Source organism: Buteo buteo, chromosome 11, assembly GCF_964188355.1.
Source record: "Buteo buteo chromosome 11, bButBut1.hap1.1, whole genome shotgun sequence".
NCBI classification, from domain to species: domain Eukaryota; kingdom Metazoa; phylum Chordata; class Aves; order Accipitriformes; family Accipitridae; genus Buteo; species Buteo buteo.
In genome coordinates, this window is record NC_134181.1 from 34,810,910 (window position 1) to 34,838,011 (window position 27,102).

General features: G+C 44.8%; 1 protein-coding gene across 7 annotated transcripts in view; it reads left to right on the forward strand.

The window, feature by feature from the left end:
• The window catches only part of ULK1 (unc-51 like autophagy activating kinase 1), an 85,757-nt gene that overhangs the window by 47,974 nt on the left and 10,681 nt on the right, over nucleotides 1–27,102 (forward strand). For 4 of the 7 annotated variants that reach the window (XM_075041473.1, XM_075041466.1, XM_075041468.1 and 1 more), the window contains 12 exons: nucleotides 6,942–7,030; nucleotides 9,130–9,295; nucleotides 11,184–11,244; nucleotides 11,584–11,673; nucleotides 15,741–15,866; nucleotides 19,504–19,655; nucleotides 20,476–20,559; nucleotides 21,138–21,400; nucleotides 22,050–22,234; nucleotides 23,053–23,168; nucleotides 23,750–23,893; nucleotides 26,479–26,666. In XM_075041473.1, the coding sequence (XP_074897574.1) occupies nucleotides 6,942–7,030; nucleotides 9,130–9,295; nucleotides 11,184–11,244; nucleotides 11,584–11,673; nucleotides 15,741–15,866; nucleotides 19,504–19,655; nucleotides 20,476–20,559; nucleotides 21,138–21,400; nucleotides 22,050–22,234; nucleotides 23,053–23,168; nucleotides 23,750–23,893; nucleotides 26,479–26,666 (1,664 nt within the window). The remainder of the gene's footprint in view (nucleotides 1–6,941; nucleotides 7,031–9,129; nucleotides 9,296–11,183; nucleotides 11,245–11,583; nucleotides 11,674–15,740; nucleotides 15,867–19,503; nucleotides 19,656–20,475; nucleotides 20,560–21,137; nucleotides 21,401–22,049; nucleotides 22,235–23,052; nucleotides 23,169–23,749; nucleotides 23,894–26,478; nucleotides 26,667–27,102) is intronic. The other 3 variants (XM_075041467.1, XM_075041469.1, XM_075041471.1) reach the window with 3 other exon arrangements.

A 27,102-nucleotide genomic window follows, 5' to 3' on the forward strand; every position in this document is an offset into this window, starting at 1 on the left:
TGAAATGTATTCAGCTGCTTTGTGTCAGTGCTTGGCCCGTGGGGATGCTTGTAGGTAAACAGGATTATGCAGCATAATCTTGCTTTTCATCCATATCCATAGGATAATTCATGATAGCGAATGATGGAAACTGGTATTCTTGTCCCTGCTTGCCAGGTGGTACCCTAGGTTAGCTGTGCAAAATGCTAAGCTCTGGTTACCAAATCTTGTTTCAGCATTTACGTCCAAATTCTTGATAAATCTTGTTTTAGAAGGGTTGAATTTGGGTGCTTTGTGAGAAATGGCCAAAACAAAGACAGATTTCCATTGAAAGTTCTTTCTTTCCTCTTTTGATTCAAAACTTTTGAAAATTTCCAACCACATGTACTATGATTCAGAGGTTTGTTTTCAGTGGAAAACAATTCAGAATTGCTTCTAGTGTATGGAAGATAAGAGTCCTCTGGCCAAGAGACTTGGTTCAGTGGAATTGTGTATGGTTGTCATCTTCTGGAATGATCCTCCTGGGCCTTTAATCTCCCAAGTAAATGATAGAGCCAAGAATTTTTTCAGTGACTGATTTGGGGTGCCCAATGCAAGGGCTGGAATTTTCAGAGGGAGCATGTCCAATGCTTTCTGAACCTGGAGCCCCTCTTGGATGTATGCTGTAGGTGGATGCCCCTTGTTTGATGTCCACATCACTCCTGAGAGTCTCTTGCTTTCCTGGTTCCAGAGCAGGACTTCTCAGTTGTTCCTGATACAGATTTTAACTGTGTACTTAGGTGACCGTCCTGCAGGCAAGAAAAGACGCTTCTGGTTTAGGGGAGCTTGCAAGCCAGCCAGGCCCAAATCTCCATCTGCACCAGCAAGATGTGGGGCAAGTCCTGTAAAACAGGACTGCTCTGCAGGCAGGAAAGGACTCTGCCTGTGTAGGACTGCTCCTAAGCCAGCTCAACTCTCAGCACCTGCTATACCACTGCTGTGTGGGAAAAGCCTTCCAAACTCTGATCCCCCTGTAGGCAGAGAACTCCCTCGGGATGTTCTTGCATGCCCACCAGCTCATCTGTTACCTCCAGCAGTTCAGTTCCTTCATTGGCCAGGGGAAGAGAAAACCCCCTGCAAACAGGAGAGGGTTCTCCTGACTTGGCCTCAGTTTCCAACTTCTGCGCATTTGCTGTGGAGAAACCAGAGGCACCATTATAAGCAGGAGACTGTAGCTCAGCCTTTGCCCCCAGCTGCACCAAAGTTAATGGTGTGGGGTCAAGGCCCGATAAAAAGAGCACCTCTACAGGTAGGTAAGGACTATATGATCTCTAGACCTCTCTGCTGCCCTGCTGGTCCTCACCTCCAGGCATATGTCCACAGCCTGGAGTCCTTTCCAGCCAGGAGAGACCACTACTGGTTTTGAAAAGATGAGAGGAGAAATATCTCTCCATTGCCGGAGGTCTTCAAGTTGTTGCACACAATGTGCTAGTGGAGATGGTTCTTGTAGTCTGCTGTGGAGGTCTCTGCTACTGCCAGATGGCAGTGATGGATGAAGGCCTCGGGGAAATGCACTGAAGAGCCTGGATGAGAGAGGCTGCATGTGGGAATGGTGGTCCTTTTGATTTCTGAATAGGCGAGAGAAAAGCCAGTGTGTCAGCAAAGGTCTGGGTTGTGGTGATCTCAGTTAGAAAAATTCACCTGAGATGTGTGGAATGCTGCTTAACGCAGTAGCATGCTTAACATCTGCACAGTTTTAGCTGAAGTAGATGACTTAGCAAGGTTGCAGTTGCTCCGCAGCTAGCTCCCCTGGCTTTGCATGCAGAACTAAGATGAGTCCGAAAGTTTATTGTTCTATTTCATCTCAACGTGAGGCTCAGCATCATAAATATAGGAAGTATCAAAGAGGAGAAGAGATACAGCTGCATCTGAATCATGATGGTCATGCTCAGACTGAATTAGAGTCTTCAGGCCTGCAGTGGAGAGCTGGGGGCAGGAACAGTGTGCCCTTGTGGTTTTGCTCTCCTTGGGAGCTGATAATTGGGCTACCACTGACTTTGGTGGAAGCAGGGCTAAGTCATTCACATTTGAGTGTGCAAGTTTCTTTTAGGAGAGTTTGCTGGATGATCTGTACCAGCATCTGTGTTTTGGAGGAGTAGCTGGTATGTGATGAATGCACTGAGACCTCAGCTAAGCTTGGGGATCCACTGTGCAGACTTTGCCTAAAGGACCCTCCAGCTCGGAGGCACCTGCCCTGCAGATGCAGGCCACTCTGCATCCATTTAGGTCCCAAACCAATTTTAAGGTGAGACACTTCCTTTCTGGATGAGAACATTTTGCAGTCTGAGCAGAGCATAGTGGTCTCCATACCCCTACAGGCAAATCTGCCCTCAGGTGGCAAGGGCAGAATGGGAGAGGTGCCACCAGCATGCAGAGCTGAGCACATCACCCGGGCTTCTGAACCCCGTCAAGGCTGGTCCAGAGCTGGTCACACAATGATTACAGATAAAGTGAGAGCCATCGGCTGTTCATTCTGTGTGGATATGTGTTAGGACACTGTCTCATGGAATTGTAAAGAAATTTTTTAATATAACGTAATTTTGGAATTCCAGAAAATTGGGGAAGCCTCAAATATGGATAATACACTAAGTGGATAATTTTGAAGTTGCTATGGCAGGGGGTCCCCCTTGTTTAAATAAATTTGCATGTTTTTCAAGACACTTCAGCAAAATCAACATTTCTGTCAAAAATCTTTAAATATGACATTTCTGACAAGCTCATCCTCTCCGCTGTGGTTTCGAGGGCTGGTTGTTCTCATGTCACTCCTCTTATCTCACTCCTTTATTGGAGCAAGGACGTTAAGTCTGCTGCCATTCAGGGTGTACCACAAAGCTCTGTTTGCCACAGGCTTTAGTCTGGAGAGTGGGTTGAGGACCTTGGGCTTTGTTAAGTAAAACATGTCCTTTATCTTTTGTTTGTTTGTTTATATTTTACTTTATATTGTGGGTTTTGTACCTGTGACTAAGCATGTTCTTTAGATGTGTAAAAATTTATTAATAAAAAGTCTTTAAAATACTGTGTCTGGTCAGAATGTGTCTGTCTGTAGCCAGGTCTGATCAGCATATGGTATGGGGCAGTGTGTTACAGTAATAATGCATGAGAAGGCATAATTAGACACTTGTGCAAGTCTTCTCTCAGTAAACACATTGTAATTGGTACCCATGCAGAATATTTTGGAAGTTTTTTTGCTCCTGCCTTTAATGAATGGTAAGCTGGTGCCTCCTTTATTCTGAGTTAAGAGAGCATGAAACATGAGTGATTATGGTTCAGAAGTGTACGGGTGGTTCAGTGTCTGGAGTATCTGTCAGGCTTAACTTGACTTTTACCATCTTTATAATCTTATTGTACATAGAATAGGTAAAAACTAGCAAAAAAATCATGACTTCTGCATATAAAAGATTTTAATGGTGCAAATTTTTAAACTCTTAAAAAGCAGCTTATTCTTTGGACAAGTCCATTCAGTTTTTACACGCAAACTATTGCCTTGTCAGAGACTGCAATTAAATAACTTTTTGATGACTGGTTTTAATTGAATCCAGATAATCACAAAAATGCATCTCTCCAGTGTGTGTAAAACACAGATTCCAAATAAAACTTTTATATAAAAGCTTGAGGCTCGGATATTTTTAGGACAACTGAGCCCCTGGTAGGATGATTTGTCAGAAGTGATTTTTGCAGGTGTAGGATCCACTATCAAGATCCACACAGCTGGAGCACAGACTTGCCTTTAAGGCTTCCAGCTCTCCCATTCTGAAACCAGTTGGCATTGGTTGTGCAACATACAGCATGACTGTTTTGTTGCTGGAACAAGTTGGAGAGGACAATTATGAAAACAGACTTATTTACATTACAATTACAATCCAGCAATTTCTGGATTTGGGTGGGGGCCTACAATCCATGTTAACATTCCCTGCATTCAGACTTCAGCTGAAAACATGATGAGCCAAGTGCTTGCACCCTTTTTAATTTTAAACGGGGAGTGCCTGGGTGTGTGGAGGCGATGGAAGCAAGTGTCTTGCTTTCAAGCTGTCCTGCGTGGCTGACGCTGAAAAATGCACCAACAGGGATGTGGTGGTCAGAGAGAGTTTGTCAGAGCCAAACCTTGTGGTTCTACACGCATGAAAGTGTGTTTTTAGCGTCAGGACCTTTTGAGTTGGACCTCACAGCATTACAGTGTGAATTTGGGGAGCTTACAGGGTTTCAGATCAGAACAGTGATTAATAGAGGCTGTATCTAAAGGTGTGCTTCATGCAGATAGAGTTTTAACTCGAGTTTCAGATGATAGTGGCAAAGTCTGCCTGCTTGTCTTCCTTCCTAGATTAATGGAAAGCTGTCCAAAGCAAACAGACAAAAATAGAAAAGTCTCAATTCCAGCCAGGTTTAAATCAATAATAAACACAGAACCAAAATAGAGTGGAGGAGACCTTGAGAGAGAACTGACTCTAACAAAAATACTAATTCCAGGAAAAATGAATGGCAACGCAAGTCTTCCAGCAGGCATGTGTGGATACAGTTCAGAAATCGCTTACCTTTTCTTAGAAGTGCCTTACCATAATAGGAAGGTCTGTCTGTACAAGGGTGAATCGTTCTGTAACAGTTGGCAGGATAAAAATGGGGAGACTTTCTTCCCCCTCTCAGATTTCTGGTATTAAATATATAGGGAAGGTAGTAGGGATTGCTCTGCAGGCTCTGTGGGAAGATCGCAGAGATCAAAAGCAGTGTGGTGTAAGCAGGACAGAGCTCTCCGTTTTACAGACAAGTTCTCAGACCTCTGTGTGTGTTCCCTGGGCGTGGGGAGTGGGAACCAGCTGTGCTGGAAGAGCACACGGGGTGCGGACGGTATAGCTCTCCATGCCAAGCCCCTGACTGACCTCCCAGAAAACCCATCGTCAGGGTACCGTGGTCCCAGTTCCTTTACCAGTCCACAGTGCATTTTAACAGCACAGTCCGTCAAGGGCACTAAATCAAGCGTAGAATAGATGCAGAGGCTAAACAGTAGCCTCTCACAAAGGTTTGGAAAGATTTATTTCATTACGGACCTAACCCTCAAAATGCTGGCAGAGTGAGCTCTGCCAGTATGGCCCAACACAAGAGGGAACGGCACACAGGGCCCATGCAGCCATCCCGCTATGGCTTCCTATTGCACAAGCCCCAGGACTCTGCTGAATCAATCTCTCTTTGCAGTCTAACTTAACCTCTTTAGAAAAGCATTTGGGTTTTGTTAATGTTAGCAAAGGGTGGAGGAGATCACTATGACCCTGGTTAAACTGTTACAGTGGTTGATTACTTATGTTAAAACGTACATTTTAAGTCTACATTTTGGCTTCATTTTTCTGTTGTTGGATCTTGTTACGTCTCTGTCAGACCGAGGAATTCAGCATCTAAGTGATTGCTCTCTTTGTGCTAGGAGACACTGGTCCAGTCATCCTTTAGCCTTCTTTGATAGGCTACATGGAAAGACTTCTTAAAGCCTCTTATTAAAAGGCATATTTTCCCATTCTTTTATCATTAGAACACTGTTTCAACAGTTAATTGCTGAGAGATGTACTTTTATTTCTCTAGCCAGTTGAATAGAGTAAGGACTTTGTAGTATCTAATGTCATTAATGACAGAGGTAGTTTTACTTCAAACAGAAGCATTCTTCTTCTAGGTGTTATTAATCTTCCTTGTATTAAGTATGGAGTCATTAGCACAGATCCTGCAAAGGTAGAAATCTGATACAAGGTGCTAATTCTCTGCCAGCACGATGGAAGAGAAGCAAAGTGTTCCTCTCCTCACTTAAGCATTGTCTCTGATCTCTCTCTTAAGTTGGTCAAATGCCAAAATGGTCACATAGTAAAATCCGAGTTCAGGCTGCCTTGAAGTGGGGATGTTGGGGTTCTTCTGCATCTTCTGCACTGTTCGGTCTTGTGCAGGTGGACTGGGGAATTTGAACCACTAAATACTTCAAAGTCTTTTGAAGAGCCAGCATTACCTTTGACTTGTCTCCCTCCTCAGCTGAGCTGAGCTCTTCTAAGTTATTTACTGAACCTCACTTGCCTAATTGGAGTTAAATATTCTTTTCTTCTGTGATGCCTTAATCATCTTTTCTGCCTGAAGGTCAATGCTAGCTAGTCCTTTCACTGTGAGCTTTATGTCTCTATGAGAGTTACAAAAGCCAGTTTAACAATGAAGTGAATAAAATGGTAAGTTCTGATATTGAACAAAAAAATGTAAAAGGAAGGGATGCAAGAATAGCCTGTGCTGTGGAACAATTTCTGTACAAAGAGATTAAATAAGCAAAACCTCTTTAACTTGCAGAAGTGACCGAGGGAGAACGTATTGAGGTATAGGAAGCGATGAACTATTTCCTTGTGGAATGATTCATTCTGTGGGGGTTTTTTTATAGCATGTGGTCTGTGATGCCCAACTGTTTGGGTGCAGCAAGCACAGAGGGCTTAAGTAGGCATGTGTTTAACTTAGCACAGACCTCCCAACATTTGATGTATGTGTGCTAAGCCACAAGGTCTGATAAAGAAGAAACCATAAGGGTATGGTCTAGCTTCTAAGCTCTGCTCCTGACATGAGTAACTCGGTCCACTTTTCTATTTATCTTTCCCTTCATTTGCAAACATGCTTTGGAGGCTCTTTAGGGCAGAAACCATCTTGCTACCTGTGTAGGTCAGCTGCTGAGTGGACATCTGACCTTGGTCAGGTGTTCCGAGACCTTCCATCCCAAGAGCTGTAACTGAAATAGTGCGTGGAGGAGTGCACGCATGTGAATCGTACAACTGAACAGAATGCTAATTTTTCTTCTGTTCTGCTTTAATTGGCCACATCTGATACATGAAATAAACCTGATGGGAAAAGATTAAAAAGACCTTTTATTATTGATTGATCTTAGTTTGACAACTTCTTTTGGTTTTGTCTTTTGCTGGTTTTAGCTGCTTCCGTGCCAATGCCTTCTTATCCCAGTTCAGGCTCCGGTAGTTCCTCCAGCAGCTCTTCTACTTCCCACCTGGCATCGCCTCCTGTAAGTACAGCCCAGAGGATGCTCTGCTTGTGTCAATGGTCTCCCTGCTTGCTGCTTTGAAACAAAGCCTCTGTTTTTGCTGTCTCCTGGTGCAAGTCACTGAACGCTTTAGTTCTGCCTGGGTTTGGTTCAGTGTCTTCTCCACTCTGTTCAGAGTTTGGATCCTGAAGGTTGTCTTTCTCTCCACAAGAAATATTTCAATTTGCCATGGCCTATGATATGAAAATCTTTTATGAAAGAAGTTGGCATTAAAGACACTAGCTTGTCTTGGCAGAGACGGGAAGCTCCTTGGAACCAAAAACCAGTCACTAATTCAGGGTATAGCGCTGCTTACTCGGCTGCAAAGTAACTTCTCTGTTTTCAAGCAAAGTCTCTGCAGCTTGACAGCATATCCACCCTTCTTTGTAAGGTGACCCTCCCACTTTCTGACCAGCATTCCCAGGCACCACAGAGGGACGTTCAGCAAAGCTGTTTGCTCAGACCAGACCTGCCACAGTCCAGTGGTCCTGTGAGAGATGATCTGAACTGATGGTTTTTCTCTCTGGTTACCTGAAACGATGAAAACTTTTCTGGAGGGCAGAATATTAACTGACCAGTGAAGTGACATTCCTCCAGCTCACTGAACTGAAAGCTTGTTTTTGGAGGCTCTTGGTGAAAGCTGCCTTTTGACTTTGAACTCAGGAATGCTGGTGGTGTGATGGGTAGGGAAGGGAGAAGAACTGAATTTTTTCTTCCCTGGTATTACTGCTTTTTTTGCTTTGTTCTTTGAGTTTCCCTGGACCAAGGTGTCTGAACCTGGTGTGAGAAAGGGTGAGAGGCACTATCAGAAGTTGATGTAGGTGCTCATGATGTGGGCTGGCAGAGGGGAGAGGTCTGCTCTCCTCTGAATGTTGTGTAACTGTATCCCTGACAGCTTCTTCCCCCCTGCAGCCCTCAGTAGACTGAGGCCCTCCTGATCGTAAGCCTCCAGGAATGGGTAGATGGTGTGAAAAGCAGACTCTCTCCCCTGAGCTTTCCTGGTTTGGGAAGCTTGGGGATGGTACAGACTTGCTGCCAGACCAGGAGAGAGTACCATGTTAGAAGTGTACTGCACTGGTCCCACTTTGCATTTTGAAGCTTTACTGATGGAGGTGTACTGGTCCAGCATGTGAAAAATGCCATGTCTGCAGGGCAGAGCTAGCAAGTTGGGTGGAAGAGAGACAACTTTGACAGCTGGAAAATTCCTTCTGCTTGTATGTACTGCGTGTACAGTGAGAAAGAGTCCCCACTGGTACAGCAGGAGAATCTTTGGAGGGTGAGCAAGGCCTTAATAGGGCCCAAGTGAAAGCTGATTCGAGTCTTTCTCAGCCTAAAAATGCATTAGGATAAAGACTGTGATCTACTCCGTGGGCAGTTCAGCTGTCTTAAAGCTTTCTTAAAGCGTCCGGCCTCCTCCATCTGTCTGCAAAACATGAGGATTGTGGGGCTATTCATCATTTGGCTGAAGGAAGCAGAAAAATGGGACTTTTTAGGGTCTGTCCTGCCTCTGATGGCTGTGAGGTGTTCATCTACTGAATGCTTAGCTTCCTTCAGGCCTTGCTTTAACTCCTTATTAGTACTACAGCAAAACAGAGTTGTCCTGAAAGTGCAGGGACACTTACATATGTTTTTCTGAGTGCTGCTTACTGCAAAAGCCTGAGTGGAGACTAGATGTTTAATGTTTAACAATGAAACAAAAAAACATAACCCAAAAGAACAACCAAAACTATCTCTAAAGGCTCTTCTCTGTTTCACAGCCATACTAAATTGAGTTGGTTGAAAACGCGTGGTTGATCCAGAAAGCCTTAGCAGAGGGATGCAATACCTCAAGTGAATTTTTCTTATCTGGGGAGCATCGGACATGCTGGTAGTATGTTTTGTGTAACAAAAGATGCACTGTTCTGACACGGACGTAAAAGGTTCTTCCTTTTCAGTAAACTAAACAGCTGCTTCTGGCAAACTATCAGCCCTGATTTATCAGCAAAATGTTGTTTGTAGCCTTGTACAGCTCAGTTTAAAGGGTCGAGCAGAATGCTGAAGTAGTTGTGCTGAAGCCAGTGTTTGTTTTCTTCTTGAATTAGCAGTCCCTTGGAGAGATGCAGCAGCAGCTGCAGGAGAAGGCCCTGGCATCTCCTACCCAGGATTCCCCCGGCTTTCTGCATGGATCTAAGGAGTCTGCTGGAAGCAGCAGTAAGAATTCATCCTGTGACACAGATGACTTCGTTATGGTCCCAGCACAGTTCTCAAGTAAGGTGGTTTCTGGAAGGGCAGATATTCTAAGTAGAGGGGGCTGTGGATGTTAAGGATAGTTACTAGAAAGTTGAAAGAGTGATTAAACCTGTCTGTTTTGACTGAATAACAGGAATGTTTTTGTTCTCAAGCTGGAAGAGATATCTGTCTCACTGGCGAGTTTCATAGGATGTTTTGTAATTACCTTCAAAGATAGGATTTGAGAGTAAAGATTACTCAGGGACCTCAATAAGAGATTGAACCTGGAAATCCAACTGGAAAAGAAGATAAGTAGGCTCACAGGAATACGTCTTTCTCTCACAGAAGCTGTTCCCATGTCATCCTGTCTTCAGTTTCACTCAGCATCACAGTCCAAGACAGGATTTCAGCAAGCAAGCTGGATTTTACACTTGAAAAAAATCCCTGAGAAAAACTGAAAGATGTTGGATTTTTCTTCAAACATCTTAAATTTCATTTTAGCACCTCTATGTGTTTACACTTTGATAGGAATTAGTTGAAAATATATATGTACATAGAGGCCAGGGGCCCAGTTCAGCCACATGCCTAAGTATGTCTATGCACAAGTCCTTACTTAACCAGCAGAAGGATGTTGTTCATCCTTGACCATGTATATGATGCTTTGCTGAGTTGGGACTTGGTGATAAATGCTGTGATTCCTCCTTTCACACTTGCACTACTTGTATTAAAACAGCAATTTGGAGGGGTAGAACTGGAATCTGTGAACGGTCTCTGCTGTGCAATCCTTACGATAAGGAAGAGCTCAGCATTGCTTGTATTTTTCCTGGGAACAGCAGTGGGGCCAGTATACACTTGTCTTGTGCTAGTCATGTTTCCAGTGTTCAGGCATTACGGCAAAGGCACAAACTCCCCTATGTTGTGTTCCGAGCTGCCGGCTCATTTGGCTGCCCTGGATTTTTGCCACTTAGGACACAGATGTTTCAAAGCCCTACGTGCAACATATGCCGCTGTCTTTACAGAGCAGCTAATTGCTTGCACCAAGTGGGCGTATACCTGTTGCCACAAATGACTCTGTCAGGTTTTGGTTCCCCTTCCAAAAGGAGTGCCTTTCAGCCTAAAATTTCCAAAACTTCAGGGTATAAGGATGTTGTGGTTTAACCCCAGCCGGCAACTAAGCACCGCTCAGCTGCTCACACACCTCCCTCACAGTGGGATGGGGGAGAGAATCAGAAGGGTAAAAGTGAGAAAACTCGTGGGCTGAGAAAAAGACAGCTTAATAGGTAATGCAAAAACCACCCACGCAAGCAAAACAAAACAAGGAGTTCATTCACCACTTCCCATGGGCAAGCAGGTGTTCAGGCATCTCCAGGAAAGCAGGCCTCCATCACGTGTAACGGTTACTTGGGAAGACAAATGCCGTAACTCTGAATGTCCCACCTTCCCTCTTCTTCCCCCAGCTTTATATACTGAGCATGGTGCCATATGGGATGGAATGAATATCCCTTGGGTCAGTTGGGGTCAGCTGTCCCAGCTGTGTCCCCTCCCAACTTCTTGTGCCCCCCCAGCCTACTCACTGGTGGGGTGGGGTGAGGAGCAGAAGAGGCCTTGGCTCTGTGTGAGCACTGTTCAACAAAAACATCAACACTGTTATCAACACTGTTTTCAGCACAAATCCAAAACATAGCCCCATAGTAGCTACTATGAAGAAAATTAACTCTATCCCAGCCAAAACCAGCACAAAGGATTAGCAGCATCCACATCAGCTTCAGCCCACATGTATTTTGCAAAACACTGACTTCAGAAGCAACTCAGCAGGTCTTGGAGGAGCAGGAAATTCTACCCCAAAATCTCAGTTGCTCTGAATATATAAAGATTTTTAAGAAAATTATCTCGAATTAATCTGTTTCTGCACTTCCTTGTTCCTCAGGTGATTTAACTGCTGAGGCTGCAGGAGGGAAACCAATCCAAGACAGCCTGATGTACAGCGGGTAAGACCGCCAAGGCAACTGAAATGGCTTAGCCGCTGGAGCGTACTCTGCATTAGAGACTTTTGGGTTCTGGTGGATGGGTGGAAAAATGTTGATGAGAACTTTTGTTTCAGAGATAACTGTCACCTGCCTGGTTCTGACCATTTTCAGTTTGATCAGCAAGTGGCACCTGAATACCAGAGTGTATGTCGGGCAGCATGACAGTCCCCAGGGCTACCACGACTAGACTTAGCTGGGCAGAGGGTGCTGGCAGACACAGCTCTGTTGCTATGCTTTGTAGGGGAGGAGCAGGGTTGGTTCCCAGGCTCTAACCACTGGGTTCTTTCTATCATTCTTCAGGAGTTCTCTGGTGACTTCAGCAGGCTTGGAAAGCCAGGGAAGGACACCATCTCCTTCACCCCCATACAGCAGTTCTCCTAGCCCATCTAGGTAAGAAAGACTGTTCAGTGGTGACTATGAAACATTGATTAATTGAACACCCATTGGCTTCCACAAGGGGATCTTACAGATGTTGGTGTGCTGGGTAAGATCCGCATATCTCCCTTTAATTAAAGGGCAACAAGAAACACCCAGGAGGAACTCCCCAGCCGTGGGCACTGATCAGTCCCAACTATAGAGCTTGTCTCTCCTTCTGGCCCTCAGGAGGGGCCAGAAGAGAATGCAGTAGAGCTGGAATTAACTCTGTTCCCTGGAGGGCCAGGGATTATTCTCAAGCAGAAGGTAAATGTACTCCACTGGCACGTATGTGCTACTCATCCCCTCTGTGCTCAGCCTGCAGAGGCGGTGAGTATTCCAGCTAAAGACCCTTGCTTCTAAATTCATGCAGTGAATTAGAGTACAACACTTCAGCCAAGGCTGAAACTACTACGGGCTTGAATTACTGGGCAAGGGGTAGGAGGGCAAATGTGGAGGAGTGTTGCTCATCTCTCCTTGCTGTTAAAGGACAGATCTGGGCCTACTTAGTTGTTTGCAGTTGCCTGAAGCACCGAACAGCTCGTTGCACTATGTCTGTGTAAAGTAATGCTGCTATATGGGCCCTGTTTAGTAGCAGAGGGTGCAGTAGGAATAACAAGTGCAAACAGGCATGGTCATAGGTTTAGTTCCAACTAAACCAGTTGCTACAAACTTAGCTTTGGTGTTCAGAAATGTTGTAAGTGACAGCTGCCCGCACATAACAGCACCAGCTGTCCAGTACTGCCAGCGCCTTCAGACACATTTATGTTCAGGAGGTGTTAATGGTCTGTGGAAGGTGATCCCATTGACTCTAGAGCTTGAAGCTTTATGGTACATGTTTAGCTTACAGGGAGCTTGGTGGTCTTGCTTCCCATCTCATTCTTGCCTACTGGGGAAGCAGGACAGCTTTTATCTTCTATTCTGTCAATATGGCACCTGTTGGGGGAGAACAGTTTGAAGGGGATTTCACACTGGAAGATGGATGACTCTCAAATCTTTCTTAAGAAGAAAATCTAGTCCCAGGCTATGTGTTGAACACACTTGTCACATAAGCAGAGCCTAGAAAATGACAAAACATAGCCTCAAAGCATACAAATTTAAAGGAGAAGAATATACCTCAAAGCCTTGCTGACGTGATCAGATTAATTGGCAAGCATGTACTGCAGTGTGGAGTTTAATTGCATGAGGCTTCTTATGCCATTGCCTGCTAAGCTTTTTAACAGCTTATTCCTTAACTGATTCCTTTGCATTCTGGGGATCAGTCTTTATTAAAGGATTTGGCCTTCTTTCTGGACGGCAGTGAGTGGAAATTCATGGAAGTTGACTACAAATGCTGCCTACTTTTCACTGTTCACTGCTGTCTTCACCAGACTGGCCTCACTGTATTCTGCTGGATCACAGGGCGACAAGTCGATGTCAGCGGCTATGATTTAAACATGTTTCTGCTCTCGCTGTCTTTCCTGCTCATTCCTAGCAGCTTCTGTGGAGCAGATGCTAAACCCTCTAGTGCTACTTCTCACTTTTCTATCTGCTTTGAAGAAACACTGAAAAGTTACTTCCTACCCTGTCCAGGATGGGGAATAAGACATAAGTAATGAAAGATTGGAGCAGTCACTCTGAATCCAGAGTGTAAAGCATTATCTTTGATCTGTCCCCTGAAAGTGCTTTGAACAGGTGCCACCCAGGTATGCCCTTACTATTCACATGGGTTTCGGTGCCCTTCACTGTAGATGTCATGGGGCCCACTGGTTCAGCACCTGGCTTCACTGGTGCAGAGGAGGGCTCCTGATTTTCTCTCTGTCTTTGCTCACTCGGAAGCTGCAGTTCTCCCTTTCATGTGTGGCTCTAGGCTAGCAAGCAATGCTGGATGCAGTCCAACTAGGACAGAAAGCAAAGGCTATTTTAGAGTGGCCAGCAGTGGGTTTTCCTCGGGATGTCATGGTGTACTCTAGAGCAGTTCTCCTTGTTTTTAACTAAGAGTATAAGGACTAGGCAGAATTAAAAGATTCTGTCAGTTGGGTTTTTTTTTTCCCTTGACGATGCTTAATAAGTCTAATGAAAAGTACTTCCTTGGATGTATCCCACAGCAATGGATTTAATACCATTTTCAAAGAGCTTTTAATTACTGCCAAGTAACTAAACTCCATGTCCCAGCTTTATCTCTTGATCTTTGCAAATTTGTGGTCAATCGTAGTCTTTAAGGCTTGAAGCCAGTTAGCATGTTTAGTATATGTCACCTCATTTGGATGCTTTCTTTTGCAACATGCACCTTGTGGAGAAACCTGGCTCCTATAAGGACTTGCTATAACTCTTGGAGAGAGGGGGGATCATTTTACCAGATAAATTCTTTTCCCCCAAAGGATTTTGGCCAGACTGAAGAGATGGTGTTTGAAACGTATGTTGAAAGTCAGGATATGTAAAAAGTTTGATGTTAACCCTCAGATTTCTTGGTTAAAGCTCTGTTTGCTTTGTCTGACTCCGTGTCTTACACTGATGGAAGGCAGAGACACCAAAGCCTCACCTTTTCACTGCACAATCAGAAACCTTGAATGTCTTTATTTTATTGTACGTCAATGAAGAATCAAGGCTTTCATGCTGCCTTTTAGAAACAGACATCAGATTAAAAGTCTGTTCTCTTGGTGGAAAAAATAAGGAGGAATATATAGAACTTAAAAAATTAGTAGACATCTTGAGAGAGGAATGAAGAAATTGAAATCACGTTGTGATCTTTCAGCCTTTATGAAAGATCTTTTTCAGTTATTTGGCTCTGTTGTGATGGAAGAGCATCTTCATGTACACAGTGTGGAGATCTACAGACACGTTCCTGGAGTTCAGCTTTGTTCAACACTGTGACCATAAACTACAGAGTACTGCTGATCTTCCCCAAAAAAGAAATTCTGGTAATGGGATGCTTTGCCAAATAAGACACAAACTCTTCTTTCTTCCCCTGTGCAAAATATATGTTCTTGCTGAATTAAGTATCTCCTTTCATCTTATGTAAAACACTTCCACTCCAAGTGTTAGACCCAAAGAAGTGATACTTTCTGCTTCTCAGGGGCAAATCCAGGCGTGCGTCCTTGACTGACAACAAGAAGACTGCAGAAGCCTTCATTACCAATAAGATCTTTCTGTAGTTGTGCAACGTCCCTGCAATTGGTGTTGGCAGTTGTAAATAGCATTGCCATGGCAATTAATCCTAGAATTCTGGAGCCTTTGGGAAAATACTTCAGGCGGCTACTTAGTTAAATGTCGTGTTTGCATGGTTTTTGTATAACGTGGTTTGTGTGGTGTGGTGTACAGGCTAAGTGTAACAGGGGAAACTGTCACCCGGGGGAATAGATATCAGACGTGAGCTGATTAACCTGCTCGGATGGAACTAGAAAGAAGTCTGAAGTTTGCAGATTGGGCCTGTCCCATTTTGTCTGTGTGACATTCTAGCTGACCTCGATGGGTATATAGATACCAGCTTCTGTCCCCCAAATTTATTCTCTCCCGAATTGCCTTCTCCACCCTGTAGTTAACTTGCAAATACTCTGATATAGACCGCAAGTTTCTATTCTCTTCCTGGCGTGCTGAGACTTTCACGGAGATGCCATTGCTCCAGCAATGCCTCTGCATGAATTGCAAGTAGCTCTTGGCAGCAAAATCTTTGCTGGTATCCTTTGTGAGCCACGAATGTTTAGCCCCTGTTCCATGATGTGCTCTTTGGCTGTGGATCTGAGCTGTTGGAAACTAGGCCAGTTGTGGCCTGAAATAGTAGGGATCCAATTTTCCTGGAGGGAGTGGTGCGCTTGGGTGTATGTTTTAACTTCAGTCTGTGGGTGGGAATCGTGCTGGAAGAAAGGTGCCTGTTTTCAGGAGATGTGTGATGCCACTTCCCTTTGATATGACTTTGAACTACCTCCCAGTATAAACCCACAACCCAAGAGTAGCCAAGGGGACGCTCCCTGTGAACGGTTGCTTTATGAAGATAAAAACTCCAATTACCTAGTTGACGGCCCACCCCTTACAAGAGGCTTTCTTTGTGTGTCTCCTTTCAACAGCCGGCCAGGTCAGTTTTCTAGCAGCAAGTACGGACACTCTGTGCCCATTCCAGTCCCAACGCAAATTCATAACTACCGGCGGATTGAGCAGAACCTGCAGTCTCCCAATCAATACGCCTCTCCGCGGTAAGTGCTGGGGCTGGGAGGATGGGGCAACGTCAGTGCAGGGGCTCCTGTATTACAGCTCAAGGGCTGTAAAACAAACTGTTTCACAGTTTGTTCTCTGTACCTCTAAAAATTTCCCTCTGTGATGGGCTCTCCTCCTTGCTATAGGGAGCCAGCGTGGTGTTATGTAGTAACATAGTTTTGGGGTACTTTTGTAATGATGTTGAGGTTTATTTTGTTACCAAGTTCTATAAATTTTATCTGTGTGCATGTATGCGAGACAGGTCCTGTCAACTCTCAGTGCAGGCTGAGGCCCTTTGAGTCTGATGGCTTTTCCCATGCCAGCTATGGTTTGGGTGTCCAAGCAGAGAACCATCCATCTGTCGGATGCCTTAATAAAGGGAAAAAGTTGAGATAAACAACTAAAATGGATGGGGCTGCAAAACTTACCTGACTTTACCTTAATTAGTTCCTGTGGCTAGTCATACCATAGATGATGTGTCTTACACAAGTTGCATATTAATGTGGTTATGCAGCCGGGAGTGATTAAATCATGAGCAATTTATGCCTGTGAGGCAGAGCATGTTTTCTGAAGGCCATCAGGAAGACCTGGATGCCAGCCTTCAGCCGTACAGCTGACCTTCTGAGTTCAGTGGTAATGCCTTGTACATCCAAGACACATAGGGCTTCTGTCTCTTCTCACGTATAATTTCTGGTTCTTACAGATTTGAAATCTGGGTTGACAGCAGCAGCCCAGGTTGTAGACTGGTTGGAAGGAGACTCATACAGGATCTTAAAGAGTTTGTACAGCAGGGGCATTCAAACAGAAGTGTCTATGAGGTGTTGTGTCTTTTTTTGGATGAGTTGCTTTGGCATCTGGATTAGTTTAAGTTTAGATTTCAGAAGTAGGGTAATACCTATGTCAGCCTAAGTTTGGGCTTCAGCCAGCCTAATTCAGGATAAAGCTTATTCACAGTGGACCCGTAAGTAGAGACACAATATGTTGATAGTAATCAAGGATCAGCAGAGAGATTGTTTTGTGCCAGTGTTACTTTAATACTATTTTATGTTCACTTCTTCAAGTGTGTGGCAGGTTTTGTGGTAGACTCCTTTCTGTTTCCTACATGCCTTTTATTTTTTACAGCAAAACTTGTGGACCTTGTTAGTGTTGGAACTGACAAAAGAGTCCTGGTTATCCATGTGACGTATAAAGTGAGAGCTCTGGAGAGGGTGCAGAGGATGCACGTAGGCATGCTGTGCCTACCGCAAGCCTGGTGACGAGCTGCTGAGTTCAGGTTCACAGCCTGCAGCTACCAGTCAGGGATCAAACTGTCATGTTTTGCTCCTTTTAGTCACCACTGTGTAATGATGAGATTAGCATTGTCCCTGCAGAGGAACTCGAGGAATGGACACAATCAGGATGATTCACACTCTGCTTTTAGCATCTTCTCAGAATCTCTGGCGTTCAGTGTTGGTTTTTTTCTGCCCCAGGAAGCCATATTTATCTCTCACCATCACTTCCTCTAATCAGCAAATTCAGTAGACACCCTTCAGGAATAGAAGGAGAAATCTTCATCAAGCATTTAGTGTGTGATTCCACTTTTCCATCAGGTGTATCAAGTAGGTCATTACAGCCAAGTGCCTCATCATGTTTGCCAAGTCATTTGACTGCAGACCTTGACGTACACTCTTGTCTCTGAAAAATTGACCACTGTCATCTGACTGGCTGGTGTATGCCTATGTCATGTAGTTTGTTTCTGGATAGATATGTTGCTTGTTGAGGTGGTAATTATGTGTGCGTACTTTTGGCCACATCACCTGTCCTGCTCGTCTGCTTGCTTGCTTATCCCATGTCTTGTAGGGTGGCATTTGACATTCCATATCTTTCAACAGCAGCAGTCAGCTGGTGTTTTTTTCTGCAAGTTCCTGATAGATAATATTCAGCCTTCTGGATGGCTTATATTCTGGAGAATTAAAAACATGGATGAGCAATACTTTCTGCCACTAAATGTCTAGGTATCTTTTCAGCTTGCCAGGTGTGCCATTTCCTTGTTGTATATTCATTTAGCTTCAGGGTCAGGCACTTGATGAGCATTAGGCCTCTGCATCTGGAGCAACCTGAAGAGAAGTGATTTTTAGGTTAAAATTCTAAAGGATTTCCTTTTTTCCAAGCATGCAAATATAGCATGGATTCATTTAGCTGAGAAATGTAGTAACACATTAAAAAGGGGGGGTGGAGGGGTGGCGGATCAAATTCTTATACCTCAACTACTGAAATAGATTTTATTTATTTATTTTTAATTATTTTTATTTATTTTCTGAAACATGGCGTAAAGTAAAACATACATCTAGCAGTGTTGTTGAGTAGAGGTCTGACACTTCATCAGGATGACTTTGCCATTCCTGGGTAATGTAGCTAGCCCTGTTTGCACTGCTGAAACCCATACACTTTTGCTCCTTCTGTTCAGGTATGTATGGACAGCTTAATGCAGCATCACTGGGAGAGGAGGCAGGATACCTTGGTGATAGCATCTTTCAGTGCCTTGAGCACAGAGGGTTTTTTTCAGCATATTCATTGATTTCTGTCAAGAAAACCACCTACTGGCTGAGACTAATGTTCTTTCAACAAAGGAAAAAATGTTCAAATTGGGAGTAGAATGAAGGATTTGATGAAAAGACTTGTTTTCTCATGTAGAAGAGTGTAATAGGAATCTTGGTGAAGGAGCCTGCAGAAGCAGAATGGCATTTCAGTAAATAGTATTTAGGTTGTGTGTTCTTAACGAGTGGTGAAAACGTTAAAATACTGAGAAATAATTAATTCATTTACAATAATCCCATCTCCCTCCAGAGTGGCGGTGTGGCTGTACTCACTTTCCTGCTAGTCTAGTTTCCTCTTTTGTTTCATTTTAGCAGCTGGGTAATTCTTGAGGTTCCTGCATGTGTGGGCTGTACAAATTACTTTTAACTCCCTAAGGTGAGGCTTCACAAGGAGTTAACAGAGTTCGGAGCCCAGGCAATTCTGACTATCCAGCCCAAAGAGAAATTCCTCTGGGTAGTACTGAACTGTTTCAGATCTGACAGCCACACACTGCTCTGTTTTGCTCTGTAGCTTCTGATTTAAGTCAAAGCTCTGTTGCAGAGCAGTGCCTTTGGCACAGCTTACCTCTGCATCATACAACCTGCACTCATGGAGCTTTTTGCCTAAATGGCTGCTTTGATAAAAAGGTGAGTGGCTCGGCACAGGAGGGACACTTGAATAAAGCCCTCTCAGGGCGTTCTGAAGACACTGTCTAAAATAAACACCTTGAACATGGCAAGATATGAAACTGTCCTGTTCAGGATTGATTGAAAGCATCTAAAAGTGACTTCTGAAAAATGACAGGCTTTCCTGCTTACAGCTAAACTAATCTCGTTCATTCTTTTTATTTGGTTTGCAAAATTTTGTTTGGATTGAAATTCTTGAGAACAAAGATTATCATCTTAATCTGTATTCATGTAGTCCTAGAACAGTGGGATTTTTATCCAGAATAAACAGCCATGAAGCTCCACTTCTGTGGAAGTACCTGGGTGTGTTTGTGAGTGTCTGGTGATACTGTTCTCCTTACTCTTCTTTACTGGCACCTCGAGTAACATGTGTGCTGCTGTTTTTTTCTGTAAGGTCTGGTACGGTCCGGAGGTCTAGCAGTACAAGTCCTCTTGGTTTTCCTAAAACTGGTGCTTCCCCTCCTTATCCTGGAGAGCATGGATCTGTGCCCAGCTCTAGAAAGCTCTCCTTTGGCGGTGCCAAGCCGTTTATGCCATCACCGCAAGGTAAGATGTCAACTGGCATGTTGCTGCCCTAATAAAATCATGTGCCTCTGTACTGTAAAGAGGGAGGTTGTGACCAGTTGTAGCTGCCAGGTAATAGGGAATTCAGATTATTGTGTTCTCCCTGGCTCTTCTCAATAGATCATTTGACAGGTGTTTTGGCCTCAGTAAAATGGAGAGGAAAATACCTATTAGCCCCAGGAGAGGCAAGCTTTGTTTTGGTGTCTGCATCAAACATTTTGCTGCCCTCTGAAGAGGGCTTCTGTAAGTGCAAAGTATCTTTTTACTGGCTTGGGCTGGGGTGAGAAAAAATGTAAGCCAATTGTTGTCAGAGCAAAATTCTGACCAGCTTTGGAAGGGCTTGAACTTCACTGTTCAAACTGAAAAGTAGCTGTCAGAATATTTGGTAGCTGCATCCAGGTGCTAACAAGCAATTCAAGTGGAAAGGGATAAGAAAAACCTAGTGCAATTTGCTGTTTTCTATAAAGAAACAGACTCTGATGCAACTAGCTATTCCATAACCCTAGTGTCTCCAATCCTATACTTATTAGACTCTGCTGGTGGGGAAGTGCAGAATATTCGTATTCTGCTCCTCTGAATTAATATTACTGCAAAGTCAGACTAAAACTTGCTAAACTAATACCAGACAGAAGGTTTTTTTTCCTCCTTTTACAGGATTTGTTGATATTTTCACTACGCAGCTAGAGCTGAGAAGATGAAAGAGATAACTAGCATCTTTGTATAAAACAGATGGTGCATAGTGTTGTTATTGCCTATGGAAACTTAATACCAAATAAACTTTTTTTATTGTGTTCTCTCAAAGTTGGAACAATCCCAGAGCAGCCCAGCCAGACTGTTACCCCGTCTAATCTTGGAGCAGAAGTGAGAAGCAGGATTCCTGTCGCTGGTGCGTTGGTCCTTACCTCCCTCCATTATTCTTATGGATAAGGCCAGAACCATAGTCTCAGGGCATTCAAGGTGGGGTATGTTCCTTCAGCAGCTTCTCTTGCTGCTTGGCCAGCCAGGATTTCTGTGTGCTGGTAGGAGTTGGAGTTGATCCATTCACATCCCGTCAGCCAGCGTCTTCCAGTGCTGACAAACCCTGTGTCACAAAAACTTGAAACTTGGGACTTTGAAGTCAATGGATTGAATGAAGGAAAAGCATCTCAAAACCCCCTCTGCCAAGTGGCCTGCTTGCTGTGTAATTTCCTTGCTGCTAGGCTCTGACAGTCAGAGTCTCTTTGTCTGTAAGGGCTGCAGTGAAGGGAAGAAGCTATACTTTTGTTTCCCTGTTCATATCTCTTCTTCCTGTAGAGTCAAAACCTGATCAGGCCTAGCAGTTTTGTGGCACTGATCAGAGTGCCATCCTTAGCCATCCACTGAAGGTTTTGATCTGGAGATGTTTGTGCAGTGGATCCTGGGATCAGGCTGGCTTTTTGCGTTAGAACCAGGAAATGATGTGGTTTGTCACTCTGGGCTCTCCAGGTTCCTCGGCGCCTGAACACTCTCCTCGAGGGATGGGCTCCCGGCTCCACAGTGCTCCCAACCTGTCAGATTTGCATTCCTGCAGACAGAAGATAACCAAGCAGCACTCTGATCCTCTTGTTGCTCACTTTGGTCATACCCCAATCAGCCAGCCTCTGCAGATTCATGGCTTACAGCACTGCCGGCAGCTCAGATCCTCACCGAAGCTGTCTGAGTTCATGCAGAGAAGCCCTTTGCCAACTATAATGGGCTCCCCTACAAAGGTATGTCAAGGAGTCTGATTTTGGGTTCCTCACAGCTCAATCTTTTGGGTTATTTGGGGCTGAACCACTGTATGATCAGATAACTCTGACCTGGATTTATCACTGCTTGTTCGCTTTTCTTCAAGGGCTGTTTAGTGATCTGTGTGAAATGAGGTAGTGTCCTAGTTCTTAGTGGACAGATCTCACTTGGTAGCAGTGTTCACCATCTGAGCAGAGTCCAGGGTTTTAAACAGGCAATGAAAAGGAGCTGCCCAGATTAGTCAGAAGCGCATTAGTGAACTGTAGTGCCTGGGCTGGTTTGCACACAGCAACTCGGCTTATGACGCATGTGTGTGTCCAGCAGGAATCCCCAACAGAGACGGCAGACAGTTAAGCAGGTGACAGCCCTGGTGTCTCATGCAAAACTGGCACTGTGACAGCATTTTCTCTGCTTATGTTAGGCTGCTACAAATTTTCGGCAGAGCTTGTTGTCCTTTTGTTTTAGTCTTTCTGGTACTGGGGACAAGTAACTGCATGGGGTGGGATTTCTATCTCTTTATTTCAGGCAGGTTGTTAAGTATACAATTTAACTTTGATAAACAAATGGGAGGGTGAGGGGAACCTTCGTCCTTTGTTTTTAAAGAAAGGTTTCTGTTTTTTCTGTTCTTAGGCTGTGTCCCCATTTGAGTTTCCCAAAACCCCAAGTTCCCAGAATCTCCTCACCCTCTTGGCCCATCAGGGGGTCATGATGACTCCAACACGGAACAAGACCTTGCCAGACCTGAAGGAGATGGGTCATTTCCACTGCCAGCAAACTGGCTTGGGATTGAGGCCTGTGGAAGAGATCAAGGGCAGGTGAGCTATAGCCTGTTTATACAGTGGTGCTTCATTCCCTAATACAGGACAGATGGGGCAAATTTCAAACTCCAGCTAACATTGAAGTTAAACATTCTGTAGTTAACTGCTAGCACCTTTGGATTGCAAGCAGATATGATGCAGATTTTTGGTCTTCCTCTACAGGGGCGGGCCATGGCCTAGATTTTACAAAGTGAGAGATTGTCTGCAGCTTCACACTGTGTTTAGTGTCCAGGGTTTCATCAAGTGGGGATGCAGGATTTTGTTATTAGACCAGTCTCCCTGCAATTATGCAGATGCATGCCTTGGTCTTTGCAGAGCCTGTGCCTGTCATGGATGAGAGGGTGTTATGGGTGTTCTTTGTCCATTGAACAGTGGGCACAGGTCTTCAGACCAGAGATCTGCTTGAAAGCTACGTGCTGACTGTCATGAGCATTGCAGGATACAAAGTCACTCGCGTGTTAGTGTTAAGTTTTTCTTACATGCCTCTGCAGACTACAGCTTTCTCCAGTGATCTGGAGGAGTCCTCTGATATTAATTTCCATATCTTCCATCAAAGAAAAATTGTGTTGTAATAATGCTGTAGTCAGTGCTTGCATTTACTGCAGTTAGTCATGGTAGTTGTATACTTCCTACAAGTAGCAGGAGGTGCTTCAGATGCTCTGTTGAAAGAGGAAGAGTGGTCATTTCAGCTTCAGACTGTTTGCTTTGTAGTGTTAAGTGGTTGTGGACCAGGAATGGCACAAACTGGAGTGGAAGTTAGCTGAAAAATTAACACCTGTTGATTTTCTGCATCATGTTATATGTCCTCTTTTTAGATCTCTGAGCACAGGCAGGCTCACTGACCTGCTTCTGAAGGCAGCCTTTGGGGCACAGATCTCAGAAGCTGGCAGCAACGACAGCCTGAACAATGAGAAGCCAATGGAAATTGCAGGTAGGTGGGGAGGCCAGGCAGATCTGGCAGGATGTCCTGGGTTGGGGCAAACAGTTTGCCTACATGCCTTCTGCAAATGGGAGGCTGCTTTTCTGATGGCTTTTGGCAAAGGAAGTGACTGCCGTGTGTGAGGAGTGTAACGATGTTTGCTTTCTTCGGTGGAGTGCTCGAAGGTCTGTGGGCTACGCGTGCTGTGTAGTTGCTGGCTAGTGGTGTGATTTTTGTAGGCAGGGCGTCCTCTTTTGGCCCCTTCTGAATGTGGTAACGTGTGGAAATGGGGACTTTCTGCTAGGCGGCTCGAATATGAATGGCTCTGCAAGGGTGGGCTTGCAGGTTGGGAAGCGAGGAGGGGAGAACAGCTGCAGCAATGCGTAACGCTGCCCAGGCTTGTGTCCTGTAGTTCATGCCAGCCTGGCCTGGTCGTCTTCTTGGGGGATGCCTCCAAAGGGAGTGCTGGCCTGTGCTGGTAACCACTGTCTCCCAAGAGAGTCTGCAGGAACATAAAACCGCTGGGTGAGGCACACCATGCTCTCAGTAACTTTCCTGTAATGCCAGTCTGCACCTTTCAACTGTCTCCCCAGCTCCCTCAGGTGCTTACGGAGGGACCCTGCACTCTGGTGCCCGGGCTGGGGGCTCTGCCAGCCCATCCCCAGTGATTTTTACTGTCGGATCCCCTCCCAGTGGAACAACCCCCCCACAGACCACGAGGACCAGGATGTTTTCAGGTAAAGGGCTGATACCTACCTGCCTGTTCCAGTGGGAATGCCTGGGGGCAGAGCGATGTGTTGAATTCCTTGCTGCTAGTGGCAGAGGGCTGCTCAGAGCACAGTTGGTAGAGCTCAGCTGGTCTAAATGCCTGAGGTTCTCGTGCTGGCTCCTGCCAACCCGAGTTATTGCTGATAACTGTTTACGCTGGCACAAGGACTAATGCCAGACAGTGGTTTTCCAGTACTTGGAAGAGACAGGCAAACTCTTCGTTTACTTCATTGCTCTCTGCTTCAGGAATAATGCTGCAGCTGTTCATAGACCCACTGTTGCTGATAGGTCAACAAACGTAAAGGTTGTGTTGTGTTCTGATCGTTTTCCCCATGGGTTTTGGATGAGCTATAAAAGATGAGTATGACCATCCATGCCCAACAATTTCAGTGCACGAGTATCGTTGGGAAAGGGCCAGGATGGCTTTGTATGCAAAATTGTTAGTGGTGTTACTTACGCTCTGAGCTGCTTAAGTAGGAAATGGGGAAATGCACTCCTGCTTGACAGATACTTCTTTTAAGATGCCAGTGCTCTGGCCTCATCAGCCCACAGTTGAGGCTGTGGTAATTGGCCCTTTTGGGATAGTGTGTCTGCGAGCTGGAGTCTATGTTCAATTTAAGAAAATATTTGGACACTTTTATTTGCATTTTTGGCTTGTTTGGGTTCTCGTCTTGGCTATTGCTCATCTGAATGTAGTCGACTCTCTTGTTCTTAATTACTGCAGGGAAGGTTTGGATTTAACTATGAATAAGCTGCTTGACTGGGATGGGGGGGACATATGGGCTCAGTTCCTGGGTACGGCTTGGATTTCCATCATAACTAAAACCACTCACATCCTTGATTGTCTGGAAAGTTGGGACCATAATCCTTTCTTTGTCTCATCTACTTAGAGGGTAAGCTCTGTAGGGCAGAGACTCTTACAAAGTGTCTGACAGGCCCCTGTAGCACAATGGGGTTACTATCCTGGCTACAGCCTCTAGCTACTACTGAAATGTTACGAATAGAGAATTCAGACTTCCTGTATTGCTTTTGCGAGGATAATAGCAATTTGGAAGCAGAGCCAAGCACCAGTTTTTAGTGGGTTGAGATTTGGATGCTTAAGGTCTGCCGAACAGTCAAGACCTCAGATGGGATGCCTGGAAGACAAGGCTGTTGAATAGTGAACCTACAACATATACACAGCATTAGGTCAAGGTGGTCAAAGCAGTGCTGCTTGACAAGCTTTGTTTATTAGGTCTGTGCAGTAACTCGTTATGTTATAGTTAATGCACAAAGTTAATGGTGAAAAGGGGAGCTTCGCAAGCTGAAACTCTGTACCCAAAGTGCTTGGACAAGCCATGAGTAAGATTACTTGACAGATATAAAGGCAGAGCCTTTTCATGGGTCAACAATTTCTGTAAACAGCCTCTTGGAATTACAGGGTATCCAGAATGTGAAATTATTGGTCCTTTCCTCTCTCTGAAAGATCTGGAAATACTCTGCCAGTCTTTGATGATCCACTTGGCTTTGAAGCATAGCTGCTAACAGGGAGAGAGCTTTGGGAGGAGAGGAGACTGTGCCTCTCTGCAGATCAGTTGTGCATTTTTATATTGCTGAACCTTTTGAAGGCAGGTTAGGGCAGCATATTAAATTAATGGGTAGAAGAGAAACGTCTCCCTCCAAAGGATCAGTGACAGTGGAGAATACCGCCTTGGTAGAATTAGCAGAGTATTGTAGCTGGTATTGGCATCCCCCCGTCAGACAGAATATATCCCTCTGTGGCAGTGTGTCAGGGGATATGAAGCCTTCTGGAAGTAGTCAATGTATTATGAATACCCTGAGACAGAAGCTCCTTTTGAAGTGTCCATCTTTTATTTGCAATGTGCTCTTAGGGTGGATTCAGTGGTCGAGAAGGGGAAAAGATGATGGTGAGGGAATTGTTTGATGGACACCATATTTACAGGGTCTCCTGAATCCTGAGGTTAGGGTCTTGACTCAGCTGAAGTCACTTACTCTCTGCCCAGCCTCCTATTTGTAAAGAGGGGGAAGCAGAAGTGCAGGGCATGTAATAGAAAGCTTTCCTGGTTTCATGTAAGTGGGTTTGGTGTTTTAAAACCATGATAAAAACCTTACTTGTCAGAGGTGCTCATTCAGTGATAGTGTAAAAACTAGGGAACCAGGCTTCAAACCACACTGACCGATGATGGGGAAGTTGGCTATGGTGGTGTATGATAAAAGTCAGCCCAAGATATTGTGGCAGGATTCAGAAAGGGTTTGGACAAAAAAGAAAAAAAAAAAGTATTTCTGAATTGTCTCCGTAAATGACAGACATTCTGGAAGGTGCATTAAATCTGCTTGAGCTTGTAAGCTGGTCTACCTGAGTCGCTAAGGAGGTTATGTTGGGGAGTGGTTATTCTACATCAAGAGTCTTTGCATCTTCCTCCAAAGTACCTGTTGCTGGCTCCTATCAGATCCAGGATCCTGGATCCTACAGGGTAGTCCTCTCTGCTGGGTGAGGAATACCTGGCCTACTATTATTATCTTCAGTAATTCCTTTGCCTATTTTTCTTCTCAGTAGGGTCTTCCAGCTCTCTCAGTTCTGGAGGCTCATACACCGGCAGGCACTTGGCAGTGGGAACTGGTGGGGATGCTGTGGAAGGCACCTCAAGTCTCCGGTATGCTTTTGCCGATCCGATCGCCGCCAACCTGGAAGGTGCTGTTACATTTGAGGCACCAGAGTTGCCCGAAGAGACGCTCATGGAGGTGGGTATATCCCAGGGACTTGTTAGGGGCAGAGGACGGGGGAATAAAAGTAAAGCAAATCCAGAAGTCAGACGACTCTGTGTTTGGAGCCAAGGGGGTTGCTTCCAAAGATGGAGCAAACTGGTTTCAAGAGAGCCAGGCCAGTGCAGTGCTCAAAAAGCCCAGGGCATATTTAGCACAGTGACTTTTGAGCCTGCTACCAAGTTGTTTAGTCAGTGAGACAGTCCATGACTGGGGTTAAAATTCACCATTTCCAAAGCTGAAATTGCAGGCTGGAAACATCAGTTATCTGATGCCTTCTGTATTAACAGTTTCTGAAGAAAACCTGGGTACTTTGGGCCTTTTCTCTTTTAAAATAGCTGACTTGAGAGCGTGAGTAGCTTAGTGTATCAAATGACTGCCTGCTGCATGCACCTGGGGAGTCAGGCAGTGATAC